The sequence below is a fragment of the Enoplosus armatus genome, chromosome 1, assembly GCF_043641665.1.
Source record: "Enoplosus armatus isolate fEnoArm2 chromosome 1, fEnoArm2.hap1, whole genome shotgun sequence".
NCBI lineage: Eukaryota > Metazoa > Chordata > Actinopteri > Centrarchiformes > Enoplosidae > Enoplosus > Enoplosus armatus.
The window spans coordinates 25682209-25698005 of record NC_092180.1 but is presented as its reverse complement, the minus strand read 5'-3'; the positions used below and the strand labels follow the sequence as shown (position 1 = coordinate 25698005).

The following is a 15797-nucleotide window of genomic DNA, read 5'->3' as shown; positions in this document are numbered from 1 at the left end:
CTGGTAGGCACAGTTGTACACAGAATAAAGGCAATGTATATCTATTGAGTCTTGTGCTGTAGAGAAGGGATCTTTATAGTTTTTGCTAAAGCTGTTACAGGTTTTGGTTCAGCTCAGTAGTCACTTTTAAGGACTTTGTTTGCATTGTTGAGATATACTTTCACTGTTCCAGAATCACGACTTGTGGCTATTGTTCCTCTGTGTCATTTTGCAGTGTTGAAAACTGACTTTGTAATTGTGATTCGTAGTAGTCACTGACCGGGATGTAGGACAATATCCCAACAGTCTGATATCACAGGCTCTTGGGATATTGTTCTATTCATGTTCCTGTCCTGTATATTGCTACACTGCAACCTATAACTGTCCCAGTGGGCTCTATTTATCCCCTGTCGGTTTGTCTTTCCAGACTATCACATCAGTCTTGCTGCCTGCTGCTTTATTCCACCACAGCCCTAACCCTTAGTAGAAAACATTTTCGCAACACATAGGACATGGTGTTTCTATTCCTTGTACCATAACCTAAAGTGAGCACCTAGTATAGTAGCCGATGTAGTGTATTTTAACACGATGATGTACCCTCATACAAATGTAATCTCAAAGAAACATCAGGCTATACCCTCATAAATCTACCGGGCCGTAACCAGACAGCCACATCCATCAGCTGCCTTCTTCATCATTCAGGGTGAGGATGTGAGTTATTGTGAGAAATTCACTGTACAGCACTTGATTACTAATACACTCAGTTGCCAGTTTACTAGCAAAAACTAACAGGTGTTTCTATTATTTTGTCCACCTACAGTTCAACAGTACCACAAACTGCAGCCTCCAAAATGACCATACAGTTGAATCAACACCTCTCTAAAACCGTTTAAACAAGAACATTATAACCTTCATGAAGGAGGATTTATTGCACTGCGTCCATTTTAGCTAGGTATAAATGAATGTATATGAATATAGTTTATTTTATAATCATGTGATAGTTGTGCCTCTTGCCATTAAACTTATAATTGTGGAAATAAACAGGTTTCAGTATGTTACAGAGCAGTTGACAGTCTTCCACATTCATGTATTTCTTTGCTTGTTTCTTCCTCTTCTGTTTCAACTGTAAGTCTTCCCTGAACACTGAACTCATGACTGTGCCTCATTCACGTTGCTTTAATGTGTCCAATGAAGGTTTGCAGCAATTAAGGCACTGACAAGATCTTATTGTCCACATTTTGACAACGGGCACAAATACACTGGTCTCTGAAATAGCCTTGCACAAAAGAAAATCCAGGCAGCGGGCCTTTCTTTTCTTCTCAAAACCTTTTTGAGAAGACTTATCTGTCTCACTGACTGTCTGTTTGTTTTGCCTGTCTGTCTTCCAGACCAGTACACCCCAGCCGACTCAGATGTCTGGCAGAAGAGTGTCTTCTCCAGGTACTGACTTTACCCTAATGGGAGATGGGTGGACAGAGTATGACTTTTTTGTCGTTAGGATCCACTCAGTTTACATATTACATTTACATTAAAAGCATTAAAGCTACTGGTTGTAAGCACTGATGTGAAAGGGGGGGTGGTAACATTAATTTCAACAAACAATATTGTGTTGGTAGTCAGTAAATAGATGGCAATATCAATACCAGTAGTATAAGGAGTAGTTGGAATACTTATAATTATTAATTGTTAACTGACAGAATCAACTCTAATGAAGTAGACTCTGTGTGACTTGAAATTCAGAAAAACAAAGCTTTGGAGCTCTGTAATAAAACAAGTTTGATGTACCTCCACTAAACCTATCAGAGATGTATTTATTTTACAATGTTCTCCCATACAAAGAAAAAGGAAAGAAGGGAGAGAGACTCAGCTGCACTACACATGACTCCTCCTCAGCCCATAACGGGGGAAGAAGATACAGCTCTTATTCAACCAGCATTTAGTTTCATAACAGCCATTATGTAGCCTTACATCATTAGAGCTAAACTGAAAGCCTCATTATAGTTGTTATTACCAGAGCTGGCCTCAGGCCTTTGGCAACGCTAAATTAAAATGTTTTAGGTGTCCCTGAAATGCTCTTACCTTTATCACTAAATTGTGCATGCAGGCCATGCAAGCTGTGGAGGAAGTCACTTTTACAGAACAATATGCGGTTCATGCTAAAAATGTTGTTATATATTAAAGCACACAGGATCCAGTACTACTTCTGCAAGTGTATTAATTTAATGATTGTAGGATTTTTTTTATCTCTCAGATTTCTCTGAGGAAACCAGTGTCCAGTCTCCTGAAGCCAGTTTTGATTCTTCCAAGAAGAAAGCCTCTTTCAGGAAGAGCCCTGGAAGTCAAAGAGGAGATGTGCCTTGTAAGTCCTAAAGTAGCCTGCTGTGAGTCTGCTTGTCATGCTGACTTATATTATTTGTTTTGCTGAATACTTGATGAATAAGAACTCGATTTATGTAGTCCCCCCGCTCTGTATGTTGAACTTAAAAGAGAGCCAATCCACTTTGCTTCTCCCGTCCTCGTCCTGTAATCCACCCTACACAGACAGCTGCTGGCTCTCACCAGTCCACTCACTATAGGTACTGTCATTAAGTTCAGAGTTAAACCGTACACACACCTCTGTGCAATCTGTCAAATAAGTGTAGTGTAAGTGTAGGGGTGGTGGGGGGGATTAGCCAGCTTTTGATTTACAGTATATCAGTAAAAGCAACAAGGCTTGCTTTAGATCAGGCAAAATAAACATGTAATACATACGTACTGTGTCATTAGTTTCTACCTAGCTTATGCCACCGTTGACTGGTCACACTGCTCTCTGCCACACGCTGCTGTCGACTGGTCGTGCTGCCCCCTTTGTGCTAAAGATGTCACGACAGACCAGTATTTTCTGATGGGAATTATAGTCTGTATCTGTAGTACCCTTTGTTATGTTAGTATAAGCAAGGTATATTCAGTTGTATTATTTACTGTCGTAGCAAGCATGTATCATGTTCTATGCCCATTTGAGGGCATCTGCATAGCTTGCTATTTTAAGTTTAAAGCCCCAAATGAGAATGGCTTCAGCAGCATTTAAGGTGAAATACAACATGCTCCCTAAAATGAAAGCGTGTATATTGCTAGGGTGCTCTGCATACCACTGAGTGTTTGTTTCTATGAGCTTTCATGCTACAAGATTTCTCATCTGAAATAAGAAAGGCATGTTATCTTGCTCTCTCCCTTATTCCTTTCATTTTCCACTTTGTTCTTGTGATGGTTGTGTTCCTGATTTCTGTATATCCAACACTATACCACACTATTCCATGATAAACCCTATGTTAGTTATGTTATTACTAACAGTGTATTCTAATACAGTTGTTAGTTTTAGTCACTTAATATAGTCCAAGAGATTGCCCAAGTGACTGTCGAGTCACTCATTTAATATAAATGTATTGTGTATTGAGTCTACATCTTTTGTAGTAAAAAGTATTCACCTTTCTTATTTCAGCCGTGCTACCCATCCTAACCACCGACCACCCAAGCCAACCCAGCCAAGCCAAAAACCACCCCACCCAGCTCTCCCCAGAGTCTCCAGAGCCCAGCAAGGTGTACAGTGAGGTGAAGAAGGAGGTGCAGAGGGAGGTGCAGAGGGAGGTACTGCGGGCCCTGCCAGAGAAGAATGCAAGGATGGTAGATCAACAAAAGCTACTGGAGGAGAGACTGCAACGGCTGGAACAGGAGATCAGTCACAACCAAGCCTCGTCAAACCTGAGGTCATCTGCAGGTAGAGTGGAGGTTCCACTGAAGATATACAGAGGGACAGAAAGAAGAGAATGAGGAGAGGGAGAAAGAGAACCAATAGAGTGAAAGATGGAGTGAACAGGGCAAAAGGGATGAAGGAAATGACAAAGACAGAGAGGGAATGAGCCACAACAGATAGATGCATGTGCAGCGGTGAAAGGAGGGAGCTGGAGATAGTGCTGTGAGTAGATAGGGCTCTGATCCCTGAGCTCCACAGCACCTCCTGAGCATGATGAGAAGAAGAGGGTGAGGGAATAAACACAGAAAAAAGCACAGAAAAACAGTTCAAAGGAGGATGGAGAGTTGGCAGTTTAAATGGGTAGCAGGCTGGCTTGGTGTTAGAGGCTCTGACCTCCTGGTGGGAAGGAAGAAGCAGCATGGAAAAGCATGGAGCTCTATTGTCGTTCTCTGCTAGGTAAAAGTGTGTTTTCCTCACTCAGGTTGAGGTCCATGTTGAAGAAAGACCAAACTAAGTCACCCTGACATATACAATAGTCTTCTTTAGTTTAGACACCAGTCCGCTCCTGTTCCTTCCTCCTGAAACTATAATAATGAATATGGCTATTGTATTGAATATTGTAAGGCCACTTAGCCCTTGACTTTGACACTTCTTGTTTGTGATTTATTGCAATTATTAGAGATGTATTAATTATTTTAATGCATTTTATTTAACTATCATGGCATTCTGAATAATTATTTAATGTACCCAAAATATTTATAACCTGATGTCCTGTGCTGACAGGCAGCCAGGCAGAGCTACAGAATTTGAGGCAACATGCTCAGGAGCTGGTGGATGAAAACGACGCCCTCAAATTGACAGTTCACCGTCTGAATGTGGAGCTGAGCCGCTATCAAACCCGCTTCAGACCATTGTCCAAACAGGAGGTATGACAATCTACAAGATGACACCTCTGCTTTTTCAGCAGTACCTCATCTTGTATCTTGCTGAAGTTCTTATGTTTGACTCTCTTCAGTGTTTTTGGTACAGAAATATTATGAGCATTTTTTTGTGGAAACACATTCATGAATCTCAAATTGACAATTCATGAATGAGGCCTCCTGTAACCAGATAGTAGCCCCCATGAAATAGTTATGGGCTCATGCCTTGCTCAAGAGAATCTTGTGAGAAGGCTAATGTAGCCAGCCTTAAAAAGCGTACCTGTAGAGTCCCTACTGTCAGGGAATTGCACCAGGAACATTTCTCTTATCAATCAGCCTGTCTCACTCCAGTTTAAGTTGCCAGAATAAATGAAAACAGGTGTATGTGTTCTATAGTACTCTCCTCCTCTGCTCTGTTCACCAACAGGAGAAATTTCATTTTATTCTGTACTGTAATCCTTTTATCACCTCCCCCCTCAATCTAATTTAATCAGCTTTTATACAGAATCTATTACCAGTGCATCACTTTATTGTCACAGCTTTAGCACTGAAAAAACATTTCTTGGTAACCAAGTCTTTGTAATAGAAATCCGCCTTTGAACAAGAACCCAGCTGAGTGAAATACGGTTTTCTCTTTGTCTGTCTTTCCATCTGATTTGTTGCAGTAAAGGAGTTTTTTGTTCCAGTCTGGGTTGTTGTGTGTTTTACACGGCAGAAGAAAGCTGGTCTGGTGGTTTTAATTATAGCTACCTCATGCTATGTCTTCACACCAAGACATCTCCTTTTCTCATCACTACCAGTTTGCTTCCTCTGTAGCTGCTAGCCTCATTACTGACAGATGAACTGTGGCTTGTGAAAGGAAGAGATAAAGGAAAAGACTGTGAAGTCATTTTATAGTAGAATAATGCAGTAATAAAAGATAGGATAAGGCTTAAGTTGAGTAGCCAAGCTGGGATTTAACTTTGTCTGTCTAACCTAAATTGTTCCAGATCTGGTGTAGTTATATACTGTATTCTATACTAGATTTGAATCCTCTGGTTCTATCAACATATTTTTATGTATTTACTTTGTGTGAAGGACAGCATTTAAAGTGGCCATATTAACTATGGCTATGATAGTATGATGACTAACTTTATTTTCTTTCTCTTTCTCATCCAGAGTTCCAGAATCAGTGGCTTGCCAAAGACAGGGTCTCCTCCTCCCTGGCTGGTCAGTATCCATATGTAGCTGTACAGTACCTTACTTTAATATGGCCAGTAGTCTAACCTTATGGCTGGTTAATAGTCTGCTAGTTTAATAGGCAAGTAATTTTTTAAAATACAGCTGAATGATAATCTCATTTAAGAACGTTTGGTCAGCAGATGAATGTGGCTGGTCTTTTCCATCTTTATTTCTACCTCATAAAATTAATTTAACATGTGAAATCATACATGCGCAGTCTGCTGACACATAAACGGTCTGATAATTTGGAAGCTCAGACACAGGTTCACTAAAATTTTGCACAAGGAAGAGAGTGTGCTTTATCTCTCAACTGACCAAATTAGAAAGCCAGGTTGTTCACGATCTGTCCACAATGACTGGACACCTGCTGAATAGATCAAGAAAATATTTCCCATTTGCACCTGGTATAGTGTTGTAATTGTGAGCAACAGTAGAGTTCTAGTGATATCATTGTGAGCTACAGTTGTACTCCAGTGATGTCATTGTAGCACAAGCCTGATTATTCCATTGTCATTCATGTCACTGTGAGCTGCAGTAGAATACAATTGACGTCACTTAGAGCTACCTTAGAACACTAGTGATGTCACTGAGAGCTACAGTAGAACTCCAGTGATGTCACTGAGAGCTACATCAGAACAAGAGTGATGTCACTGAGAGCTACATCAGAACAATAGTGATGTCACTGAAAGCTACATCAGAACAATAGTGATGTCACTGAAAGCTACATCAGAACAATACTGATGTCACTGAGAGCTACAGTAGAACTCTAGTGATGTCACTGAGAGCTACAGTAGAACTCTAGTGATGTCACTGAGAGCTACATCAGAACAATACTGATGTCACTGAGAGCTACAGTAGAACTCCAGTGATGTCACTGAGAGCTACATCAGAACAATACTGATGTCACTGAGAGCTACAGTAGAACTCTAGTGATGTCATTGAGAGCAACATTAGAACTCTAGTGATGTCACTGAGAGCTACATCAGAACAAGAGTGATGTCACTGAGAGCTACATCAGAACAATACTGATGTCACTGAGAGCTACATCAGAACAAGAGTGATGTCACTGACAGCTACATCAGAACAAGAGTGATGTCACTGAGAGCAGCATTAGAACAATAGTGATGTCACAGAGAGCTACAGTAGAACTCTAGTGATGTCACTGAGAGCTACATCAGAACAATACTGATGTCACTGAGAGCTACAGTAGAACTCTAGTGATGTCATTGAGAGCAACATTAGAACTCTAGTGATGTCATTGAGAGCAACATTAGAACAATAGTGATGTCACTTAGAGCTACATCAGAACAAGAGTGATGTCACTGAGAACTACATCAGAACAATAGTGATGTCACTGAGAGCAACATTAGAACATAGTGATGTCACTGAGAGCTACATCAGACCAATAGTGATGTCACTGAGAGCTACATCTGAACAATAGTGATGTCACTGAGAGCTACAGTAGAACTCTAGTGTTGTCACTGAGAGCTACATCAGAACAATAGTGATGTCACTGAGAGCTACAGTAGAACTCTAGTGATGTCACTGAGAGCTACAGTAGAACTCCAGTGATGTCACTGAGAGCTACATCAGAACAAGAGTGATGTCACTGAGAGCTACATCAGAACAATACTGATGTCACTGAGAGCTACATCAGAACAAGAGTGATGTCACTGACAGCTACATCAGAACAAGAGTGATGTCACTGAGAGCAGCATTAGAACAATAGTGATGTCACCGAGAGCTACAGTAGAACTCTAGTGATGTCACTGAGAGCTACATCAGAACAATACTGATGTCACTGAGAGCTACAGTAGAACTCTAGTGATGTCATTGAGAGCAACATTAGAACTCTAGTGATGTCATTGAGAGCAACATTAGAACAATAGTGATGTCACTTAGAGCTACATCAGAACAAGAGTGATGTCACTGAGAACTACATAAGAACAATAGTGATGTCACTGTGAGCAACATTAGAACATAGTGATGTCACTGAGAGCTACATCAGAACAATAGTGATGTCACTGAGAGCTACATCTGAACAATAGTGATGTCACTGAGAGCTACAGTAGAACTCTAGTGTTGTCACTGAGAGCTACATCAGAACAATAGTGATGTCACTGAGAGCTACAGTAGAACTCTAGTGATGTCACTGAGAGCTACATCAGAACAATACTGATGTCACTGAGAGCTACAGTAGAATTCTCATGATGCCAGTGAGAGCCACAGTAGAACTCTAGTGAAGTCATTGTGAACTACAGTAGATATCTTGGGATGTCATTGTCACAGAGAGCTGCAGTGGGACTCAAGTGTTGACATTGTGAGATACAGTATATGGGAATAGATTCATGGCTTTTGGCTCTTTTTCCTTGTTTGTAGCTGGAGATGAAGTATTTATCTCCTCTGCTGCTGGCCTATGAAGACAGGATGAACGAGAAGGATGCACTTCTGCAAACCACTGAGGTAAAGTGTGTGTGAGTTTCTGTCATGGTTTGATAATAATAGGTTACTTCAACTGTCAAAAGAAAATGAAGGAAAGCTGACTATGTTAGATGGTGGATAGATTAGAGATCCAAAATATTCCACATTTCCGAAAAAATGTGTAATTATCAGACAAAAAGGCATCAAAAATCATTCAGTGACAGTCTAGTAATGAGACTCATGGTGCATGGTGGTGATCGAGTTCCACATTGAACAGGGGCGTGCACCATGAAGCTCAAATTAGTCTGACTCTCTTTGGGTTACCTGGCTTCATTGAGCCTAACGTTAATTCCGGGTTTTCCAATCCAGCTACGAGCATGTTCATGTGAAAGAGGCAGAGTTGTTGATTACAAGCAACATCATCAGAACCATGAGTGGAGTACTGTATGTGATATGAGATGAAACTGTGATACCCGCAGGAAAATTCAGTTATAGTGACAGCAAAAAGTGATTTTCAAGTAAAAAAAAAAATTAAAAATTAAAAAGTAAGGCTTAGGCTATAAATGTAAAAGTGTAAGAATTATTATATATTATTATATATGTGTTTAAGTACAGTATTTCTTTTTTGATGATGATGATGAACAAACTATTATGAATATGCGATGCACATTATGAATGTAATGTAATGCAAAGCAGAGAGGAGAGGCGAGAGGAGAAGAAAAGTAGTTAATGACTGATGAGGTCTTTCTGACTGAGATATTCCAATTATAATCATAGAAGCTAATTAACTGTGTGTGGATTATTTTTGTAGTAGATGACACGAGAGAGTATAGTTTTTATTTTCAGTCATCACAAAGTCATATAATTCTGAGCTGCAGTGATTAAATAAGAATGTAAAAGAAACTCTAATCGTCATGTATATTAGTGCCATAAACTGTCCCTCTGTTTTTTGGATGCTGTCTTTCTAAGTGGAAATGGAAAGGCCTGATCTATAAAAATATCAATGGCTCTTTATTAGTTTATTGGTCAATTTATTGTAAAGTCAGTACTTTAGTCCATGTCAGGATCCTGTAGGAATGATGAGTTTGTCCAATAAGCTGATTGGTCAGTAGGAGGGTTGTTGACACATTTTGATCTGATCCTCTTAAGTTGACCTGCTGCGGAGCCGGTTAGCCATGCAGGTTACCATGGTGAGCTGGCTTCGTGATACTGAAAAAAAACACTGAGTTAAACCCAAAGATAGCTGGCTAACCCACGCTTCATGGTACAGGACCCTGGAGAACTGCTGCACCCAGCTTTAGTCGCTGTCAAGTCTCTTTAATCCTAGGCAGAGGGCTGGAAACAGAGTATTTTTTACTGTCTCCAATTAAAAACTTCTTATCTTGCATCCATGAAATCAGAGGTCCTCATGTGTCTTTGTCTGCTTGCCACAGGAGGAGGTGAAGAGGTTGCATGTTCATGTAGAAGAGGTGATCAAAGAAAATGAGAGACTCCATGATGAAATTGCAAAGATCGGAGGGGTCAGCCAGAAGGACTGGTAAGAAGAAATATACTCTGTGTGTGTGTATTGGTTCAGCACTGTCAGCACTTGCTTGGCCGTCACCTTTCATTCCCCTGATGCAGTGAAAATTAAATACCACCTTTATTCTCTTCTGCACTGCTGCTTGCCTGTCTCCGGGTCTGTTATTAAGCTTATATTACGTAAAATAAAAGTGGTAAAACTTCTGTGATCCTATATCTTCCCCATCACTACTCTTTCATTCATGATCACTCTTGCGTGTAATGTTGCTGACACTGACAAACTTACAAACTCAATGCAAGTAGCTCTGAGAAGTCCGATAATTGCACTCACTTTTACATGAATCAGCAGCAATTTGAGAAAGTTTAAAAGTTTAAGAAGTTTTAAATTGTTACTCTAATATACTGTAGTTGTAACAACCCGAGAACAATGTGAAGACATTCATTGTTGTGTGTCTTGATGCTTAATACATTTGCATACATTTACATTTAGTGCATTTCAAAAGTTGAACAGTAGACACAAGATGTCTCCTACTTCAAGTCCATTGTCAGTGTATGTGCACTGGAGGCTTCTGGTTTTCAAATTACACTTACACAAGTTTGGTATTATCACAACTGGCTTCCAAACTAGTTGTGATGTCACAGAATCATACCTCTACATCCACATCTTAAGATTTAAGATCAGTATGAAATGGGTCAATATGAAAACATCCTTGTGTGTGTATATACATATATATATGTATACTGTATATATATATAGCTTTTAAAGTAAAAATGATTCAATAAATATGTTACATTACCATATCTGCTTTGTGTTCTGCTTTATTATAGACATAATCTCTCTCTCTCTTTCTTTCTCTTTAAGTCATCAACTACAACAACAGGCCTTCCTGGTTTTGCAGGAGAACCGGGTACTGATTGATCAGCTCGAGGCTCAGCATGTTAAGGCCAAGGCCAGCCACAGCAGACACCATTCTGAAGGTACATTCTGAAGACTAAGGGCCCTATTTTAGACAGCTGGGTGAAGGTGAATACAGATGGGAAGGTGTGGTGATAAATAAATACACTCACAGCCAGTCACATCACTGGTCTCATTGCTCTGAAACAACTGTGCCAATCACACAATAGCTAAAAGGCAGTTAATTAATACAACAATGAATCAAGCAAATAAGATTGGGGAAAAAGTTTATATGATTGCATCAATCGGACGCTATTTCAGTCATAGTTCTACAGTATTTCATGTTGTAAATGGTTACGTCATATCTTAAAATGTGCTCTGGCGCAGCACTTCTCCAATTGGATGCTGCAGATCTATCAATGAACTGAAGGAGAAGCTTTTCATACTGTACACAGCAGCTGTGGACAACAGGTAATGTAAGAGGCAGCGGAGTGAGTGAACAAGATGTGGTTCTGAGATGTCCATTCTCAGCACAATGTCTTGGACACATTTTACCACCAAAATACCACCAACTCGCTTTGCGCTGCCTCATTTGAATGACCTCACCTGTGCACCATACACTCTGTGCTGGATGCCGGAATACCACACAGATGAGAAAAGCGAATTTAATGGTCAGGAAAATACCAAGCGGCCGGTCGTTGCGCCACCATGAAAACAGGGCCTTCAGTGTAAAAATTGAATGAAGAGAAAATCTTGAAATCCAAACCAAAAGGAAACTTGAAACCTTTAGCATAATTCTCTTTCACTGCGTCCCTGCATCCTTTACTCTGTTTCTTTCATTTGTTTGTTTGTTTATATTACTCCATTTTAGTTCCCTCTCTTCCCCCTGTCTTCCCTCTGCAGTTTCCAAGGTGTCTAAGCAACTTATGTTGTTAGAGGTGGAAAAGCAGCGTTTGCAGGAGGACCTGGAAGAGAGTAAGAGGGAGGGGCAGAAAAATTTGAGAGAGGTACAAGTGCTGCAGGCCCGCCTGATGGATGCCGTCACCTGGGACGAACACTGCAGCATTTCTGGGAAACTCAGACGGTATTTCTTTCTCTGCAAGAAGTTGGACACAGTTCTTATTCTTATTTTTTTGTTAAATGTGAACAAGAAAGAGAAGAACTGAACATTGAACATCTGTATTAGTGACACACATTCTCCCTTATTCCCGTCCAAAAATGCCAAATGACAGGGCTCCTAATTATCTTCTTTCCAGCAGGTTTGCCAAGAGTTCACCTCAATTCAGTTTTAGTTCAGCTTATTCAGCAATTTGTAGCAGATAAAACAAGAAGAAGAGCAGACAAGAGTAGCACCTGAAGCATTGCGTATTAATTGCAATAGAGAGGGGCAATGGGATGTGATGGATAAAGCAGAATCATAGCTGTAACTGCTAAGTAAGTTATATTTGATAGAGGTGGGAAAGAAAGCCAGTGGGATTTAAAAGGCATTTAAAACTGAGATTTCCACAAGTCAATCAAAATGAGTAGTATAGGGATGCAGCAGGATTAATAAAACTTGTAGGTTGGTTCATTATGAAGTGATGGATACTTTGTTGGAAAGTGTTCACCGTGTACTAGATATTTAATGTGCTGTACAATCTGCTCTTGGTTCTCAGGCAACTGGAGCAGCAGGAGAGTAGGAATAAGAGTGAGATGGACGGGTTGCTTCTCAGATTGTCCAGCCTGCAGGAGGAGAACAGGAGTCTGGCTCTGGACAAAGCCAACCTGACTGCTGACATAAAGAGAGTAGAGGCTGAGCTGGAGCTCACCAAACAAGCCAACAGGTGCTTCATATACTGCTTTCTTTGTCTGATGTTATCTTACACATAAAGCCTGTGACATGCCACTTGGCCACAATTCCATCACGTCTTCTTAAAGAAGTGTTTGACACTGTTGGGCCCAGTATCTTATCCATAATAAACACCTCCTTAGACTGTAGTTACTGCATGTCAGGTGCAGTCAGCCAGTATAAGATAAAAACACCTGTTTGGGTGTGCAGGGCCTTTAATGGTTGGTACAATTGTGGCTAATAATTACTGAATCAAAGTGTGACTGAGAAAATGTAATTGAATTAAGAAGGGAAAAAAAAACATAAGTCAAATTGCCAACCACTGAATCGAATCAAATAGCTTTTAAGCCACTGATTAGCACCGCAAGTTTGTCCTGCAGTAAGGTCTGAGTTGGCTTCTTCACTCCACCCAAAAAGCACAATCAAAATGATCATGGAAGTCGTAGTGAGAGAGGATTATTTAACGTGCTCTACAGACATAAGCCGAAGTTGCCTGAGTGGCTTTTCAACCGCATTTACACATGCCAAATGACAGGGCTCCTCATTATCTTCTTTCCAGCAGGTTTGCCAAGACTTCACCTCAGTACAGTTTTATCAAGTATTTCTTTCTCTGCAAGAAGTGGGACACAGTTCTTTTCTCTTTTTGTGAAATGTGAACAAGAAAGAGACAATTGATTACAATTGATTTGTAGCAGATAAACAAGACAAGAGTAGCACCGGAAGCATTGCATATTAATTGTAATAGAGAGGGGCACTGGGATGTGATGGATAAAGCAGAATCATAGCTGTAACTGCTTGGGTTATATTTGATAGAAGTGGGAAAGAAAGCCAGTGGGATTTAAAAGACATTTAAAACTGAGATTTAGTTCAGATCAGGTTATTTTCCTATAGTGCACAATTTATTTTTTGTCAGGGATAACAGCTGTTCTAAAATCTGTTCTGGTCTCTGGAACCTTCCTCTGCTCCCCGTAGACCTGAGCTGAGATTAATGTGGACTTTCTCATTCTGAAGTGTGAAGATTGTCAGAAGGTGTTTGATTAACCAACAGTTGCATTTGCACTTGCATCAAGAAGGCAGGGTCTCAAGATGTCATCCAGTTAACACTTTGCCTCTCTTTTATTCCCTGTTTTCAGTGTATCTAAGGTTCTATTTATCTGTTCCTTTCCTTTCCATTAACCCTTAATCATTTTTATGTCCTACATTATTCCTAAAACTCTTCTCCACTTTATTGTTTTTATTTCTCCCTCACTCTCTTCAATTCTTTTTTTTTTTTTTTTTACCTATTTCCTTCTTCTCTCCTGTCTCTCCATAATCCAGGAAGGCTGAGAGGAGGATGAGTGTATTGAAGCGCCAGAAGGAAGAGTGTGTGTTGAAAGAGGAAAAGACTCGGCATTACATGGGAGCTGTCATTTCTGTGGCGGAGCACATTTCCAAGGAGAGAGACCAACTATTACAGATGGTACTACTGATGCTACTGTTACTGTAGAAAAGACTATTACACACTCACATACACACAAAAACACAGACAATTTGTGCAAAAACAAATTAGCTGGCTGATTAGTAAGTTTGTTAGTTTCCCTGAGCTTTCCATTGAACAATATGAAAGATCTAATCTAAATTGTTTAACCAATTTCCTGCACTATTCCATATTCATAGCAAAATACACATTTTGAAATTGAATGCAAACTGAGCAAATAAGGCAAAATCACAGTTGTTTTTGGAACTGTAGTGTTTATTTAACCTTAAGTGCCAGTTTAGGTTGTTTCAACAGACGACTGAAGTCAAATGCCGGCACCAAAACTCAGCAGGTAGGGTTTAAAGGCAGTTTACTCTAATTTGTTAGGCTTGTAACCTGTGTGAAGGCAGGTAAGATTAAAAAAACAACCACAGGAGAGCTGGCAGGCGCCCAGAACATGAACGGTCTGGCAGGAATCTGTCATATGCTACAGCAACAAGGCAGCACGGACAATCTGGCAAATGCCTGATAAAGCTGCCCTCTACATATACTGAGGAGCTGTTGAGTAACAAAAAGCAGCAGTGCAGCATGTGGCAGATGACAGTTGGTCCACAGAGGCAGAATACTCTGAGGGCAGATTTTTCGAAACCTTTTGCTTTGTTCCATGAGTCGTGTGTGTCATTTATCAAACAGGTGCAGTTCCCTGTCACCTGAGGCGCCGCACTCTTCATGTCAGCAGGGAGATGAAGGGATGATACTGCAAATAACAGTGGCTGATATGATGAGTGTGGCTGATTAAGTATCCCACTGAATTTACTATGGTGCCTGCAATAGGCCTTTTTTGACAGCAGGCGTGTCATAGCAGGTACAATTGATAACATTAAAAACAACTTAATTGCCTTTTGGTGAGCTAGTTCCAGGGTCCTGGTATTTTGCATACTGGCTCACTGTCATGGCTTACTGGAACACTTGATTTGACCTGAGCCATCTTCAATACAATTTGTTCCACCTGAGACCTGAGACCTGAGACCTGCTAAGTCAAAATGTCTGCCGTTCAGTTTTGTGTGGAAATTCTCCACATGTGAAGCACAGGTGTACATAGCGCAGATATATTAATAAAACAATAAAAATGAGTTCATCTTTATAGTCTACAGTAAGCACAGTGGATGTAGAGTGAGATAAGTGAGTGACTTAAGTAAGTATAAGAAAATGAATAATAGATAAATAACTATAAACTGAAAGCAATGGGGACCAGTAATTGCAAATAGAATATCCGACTGTTTTATAACAACAAACAAACAGAGGATGGAGAGTTATTTTTGTTCATTTAACATGAATTTAAGTGGGACATTCCAAGAACTGCAAAATCACTACAGGCTAGCAACTGCACTATATCAATGTGTGCAGTACAGTGTGCATTTGGCTGCATGTACCTCAGCATTTCAATGAGATATCAGCCATGTCAGTGTCCTCTCCACCCTCCACCTGCTGCTCTCTGAAGCTTCTTTTGGACCTGCTGCTCTGTCCCACTCTGCTGCCCTCTCTCTGTCCCCACCGGTTGCAGTGGATTGAGTATATTTTGTTTCTTTGGTGAGACCTATTAATAATATCTCCCATTGCATTATTTGATGCAATTAACTATGGGTGGAACAAATGTTTTGGAATCGGCCAGGATGACATTTGTTTTCTTAGTTGCTAATCTCTGTGAGAATCCTAGCAATGAACTACGCCTGTACACCCCTCTCCTTCACTTGCAGAATGCGTACATTTAAAAAGATAGTATTCAGTTTTGTTGATTGACACTCCTGTCCCTCGATGCAATGCAC

General features: G+C 40.3%; 1 protein-coding gene across 1 annotated transcript in view; it reads left to right on the top strand.

Annotated features, from left to right (window-relative positions):
• cep89 (centrosomal protein 89) overlaps window positions 1-15797 on the top strand; it is a 52462-nt gene that overhangs the window by 2172 nt on the left and 34493 nt on the right. The window contains exons 5-15 of the mRNA XM_070909478.1: window positions 1368-1419; window positions 2231-2338; window positions 3458-3733; window positions 4493-4635; window positions 5788-5838; window positions 8230-8313; window positions 9705-9808; window positions 10655-10770; window positions 11591-11771; window positions 12343-12510; window positions 13833-13974. Coding sequence (XP_070765579.1) covers window positions 1368-1419; window positions 2231-2338; window positions 3458-3733; window positions 4493-4635; window positions 5788-5838; window positions 8230-8313; window positions 9705-9808; window positions 10655-10770; window positions 11591-11771; window positions 12343-12510; window positions 13833-13974 — 1425 coding nt within the window. The remainder of the gene's footprint in view (window positions 1-1367; window positions 1420-2230; window positions 2339-3457; window positions 3734-4492; window positions 4636-5787; window positions 5839-8229; window positions 8314-9704; window positions 9809-10654; window positions 10771-11590; window positions 11772-12342; window positions 12511-13832; window positions 13975-15797) is intronic.